This window comes from Mesitornis unicolor, unplaced genomic scaffold (genome assembly GCF_000695765.1).
Source record: "Mesitornis unicolor isolate BGI_N332 unplaced genomic scaffold, ASM69576v1 scaffold15328, whole genome shotgun sequence".
NCBI classification, from domain to species: Eukaryota; Metazoa; Chordata; class Aves; order Mesitornithiformes; family Mesitornithidae; genus Mesitornis; species Mesitornis unicolor.
In genome coordinates, this window is record NW_010199973.1 from 14,000 (window position 1) to 17,604 (window position 3,605).

Sequence of the window (3,605 nt, forward strand, 5' to 3'; positions counted from 1 at the left end):
CCAAATTATTTATTATAAGATTAATTTGCTCCATTAAAGCAAGAAGAGGGAATTCCTATAATAAAGACAAGGTATCACTTTCTAATAAGGATTCAGGGCATTTAACTCACCTTCACAGTACTAACATAAACCACATACAAAGAAAAGAGGCTCACGATTCAAAGCTCTGCCTGTTGATCAACTCAATGTACATCTACTGGAAGCAGAAAGGACAGAACACACAGTACAGCACAGTCCAGACCACCACAATGCAACATAAAAACTGCTTTATTGATTGCAGTTCACATGTTACAATTAAATTATGATTCCAAGCATTAAGCCAGCTGTTTACAGTAAGTATAAGCTGCCATCGTAGTCACGTGGAATTGGACAAAGAGATGCTAGTAGCAACCAGGGCATCCCGAACTGGAGTCATTTCTGCTTCTTGGGCATTGAAGCGTTAAACAGCTCATAAAGAACATAGCCTGTTCCTGAAACAAGAGACAGAAAAGGTATTTTCAGAACAGTGAACAGTATTGCTTTCAATTTCCTTTCCCAGTTTGTTCCAGAAGAAATACTGGCGATAAGCAGCTGCAATTCAGACACAACACATTTCCATAGCCACATCTCAATGATTTTTTTTTTTTGGCAATTCGTATTTTAGAGGAAAAAGATTCCTTAAATAGTTCTCCATAGACTGCATAAAAATAAAAAAACAGGAAAACATGGGAGAGGCGTGTTCATGGCACCTACAGAGGTGACCATAAAGTAACGGCTACTCATTCTTAACATAACTGAACTGAAAACCCATTAGATCAACACAGTTAGAGGCTATTACAGAACCATTTCACAAGCAACATAAAGGTTAAATGCAGACAGTTATCATAATGTTTGGATATATTCCGCTAGTCTCTGCGGCACGTGAAACCTCAGCACATCAAGTGTCACCTAGGGCTAAAAAGAGCCAGGCTAATGAGACAACTGGTATATGTATGTGCTGTAATTACATTTTACTCCATTTCAGAAAAAGCTTTCTCAGTGGTTACAGAAAGCTACACCCCCATACATGAATTCTGAAGTACTCAACCTAGAGTTCTGTTAGTCAGGGGTAAAAACGCCACCTGAAAAGCTCAACTTGAGAAAGCACAAATAAATATGTAGTACGTCCAAATGTTTTTCCCCCTCTCTACACGCATTTTTGCATGTTTTAAAGAACAGACTGAAGGAACTACGTCACTCACTTACAGAGAAAATGCCAGTCACGTTAGAGATTGTACCAAAGGAAGAGTACTTTAATATCAGCACACTGGAATTTGTATCAAAGGGTAAATATTTATTAGCCTTACCAAAAACTACAATACCCATGGTGGCTCTGTACAACAGAGCATCCATTACACCACCTTTAAGATGCACTGGGATGCCATTATCCTCCTAATGGAAACAAGGGACAAAAAGAAACTATTTAAGTACAGTTCTTGCAATATAACTAGAATGACAGAATTAATATAACTAGAATTAATATAACCAGAATTACCCAGAACATTAATTACTTCCCCACTCCCAAAAGACACTGAACCTTATTTAGAATCTGCTTTGTCTTTCAAGCTTTTGCACTGCTGTCAGGCCACCACTCCCCACCAGGGAAGTACAGTAAATGATGTGCACGCTCATTTCTACAGCACTGGTTGGCAGATGTTTAAACACTCCTGACACCAGCTGCGAGCCCCATCGGGTGCCTGGGATATGCCAACCATCCCTAGAGACTTCCCATCTGCTGCAGGCAGCAGCGAGGGGAGGAGCCTCTGCTGTCACTTGCTGTCACACAGGAAACTGCTTTGCTCCACCTGAAGGGAAACTCCCAGACACCAGATCCGAGTGACCTCTGCCCGTGTCAGCGAGTTCACACAGCTCGGGAATTCAAGCTGGCCTCCGGTGTGGTGACCCACAGCCCAGCCCAGCTTGACCTGCTGCCTCACAAGAAAGAGAGGGGAGGAGAAAGAGATATGGCTGGAGAACCCTGCCAGCAGAAACAGAGCCTCTGACGCCACCCATTCCCCTTGGCTCACAGTGAACACTGCTCCTTAGCATCACAAGAAGACTGGCTTTCTCTTCCAGGGGAAAGGACAGCAACTAGACACAAAAACTATTACAAAACAAAAACTCGGGCTTCTAACACGCTTTCTTCCTTTCACATGGCCGAAATGTCCACTCTATCCTCAGTGTGAAGCTACTGCTCCAGGTTATGGCTCACAGATGGGAGCACGCTCTCGAGTATCCCCTGCTTTGGCATCTGAAGAACCACCAGTGCTCACTAGGTGGCCCTATCAGTCAGGAAGAGAGTCACCCAGATACCATTTTAAAAGATTCAATCATTTTCTAGGAGTGAATCCAATCCCTTAAGACCTTTACTGTTTTCATAATTGAGGTACAATAATACCACATCCTCAGTAAGAACTACGGGGCTCATCTACAAGCTATGGATATAGCTGTAAGAGCGCAGGTTTAACTTTTCACTGTACTTCTGTCCTCTCACTTGCTGTTTTTCTCTGTTTGTTCTTAGGATGTACTCCCCCATCTCAGCTCACTTCAGAGTACTTTGTCTTTATCTTTGTACGGTACCTACAACTCATTAAAAAACTCAGGTACAAATTACCAACTATTTAGGAACAAAATGTATGCAATTATGATCTACTAAAACCCTGCTTTTCTACTAACATTACTATCAATGCTCACTCAATACCTGGAAAAGCTTCTGCTTCTCTGCAACTCTATTTTGAAACTGCCTGCGTGAAGCAGTGCTTATGGTCCTCTGGGAAATCTGGCGAAGGCTCTGAAATAAAAGATAAACAGTGTATAAAAAACAGCCATTTTTTTCCAGCTATATTCACACTGGGTTGAAATAGTTTCTTTTTGAAGTAACACAGAAGTGGAAAGGCCAGGAAAAGAGGAAAGTCTTTAAAACAAACAATTAAACAAAGGAAACACAAAAACCCACTGGGTTTTAATTCAGTCAGTCTTTCAGCAGACTACATACAGGACTGACCGGTTACTTAAAAATGGAAAACTCAGGAAAATTTCTTTCAGTAAGATACAACAGATTAATGGATCTACAACATTAGCATCCTTTTGGGGGAAACCTCAACCTCTGCCTCTTAGATCTGGGTTTTAGGCACCATTTGCTGTGTCTGACCCTAACGATATGGTCAGTAATATTTAAGACAAAACACGTTAGGGCAGACAAGGATCTTCTGTCCGAGCTCCAGTTCACCAGCACAGGAGCCAACCTTCACGGAGCTGAAGGCAGTCCCCATCCATGAGTTTTAAGACCTCTTGCTGTGCCCTAAGCTGGAATCTGTGTCCATAGCCAGATCGCGTAGATGCTCGTTAGCAGGGTCAGGCAATAATCTCTAATTCCTCCGATGGCTCAAAGTCTGCCTCCGCTCCCACGTCAAGGCTCAAAGCTAAGAGCCAGCTGTACCCCCAGGCTCCCCGCTGTCTCCTTCAAGTAATGCCGACATTGATCCTCCCCCGCAAAACTACCCCCGCTAAAAACGCGGCCACGGGGCAAACCCCCGGGTGATGCTGGCTGTGAGTGAGGGCACAGCCACCTCCTGCCCTCACCCACC

At 43.2% G+C, this 3,605-nt stretch overlaps 1 protein-coding gene across 1 annotated transcript; it reads right to left on the reverse strand.

Annotated features, from left to right (window-relative positions):
* Positions 1-247: 247 nt before the first annotated feature.
* Positions 248-2,809, reverse strand: LOC104544674 (cytochrome c oxidase subunit 7A2, mitochondrial; the record flags this gene model as incomplete). The annotated part of the gene is made up of 3 exons (XM_010189600.1): positions 248-470; positions 1,326-1,410; positions 2,720-2,809. Coding segments are annotated over 3 exons (234 nt in total), but the record flags the coding sequence as incomplete, so codon positions are not given.
* Between the last annotated feature and the right edge of the window lie 796 nt (positions 2,810-3,605).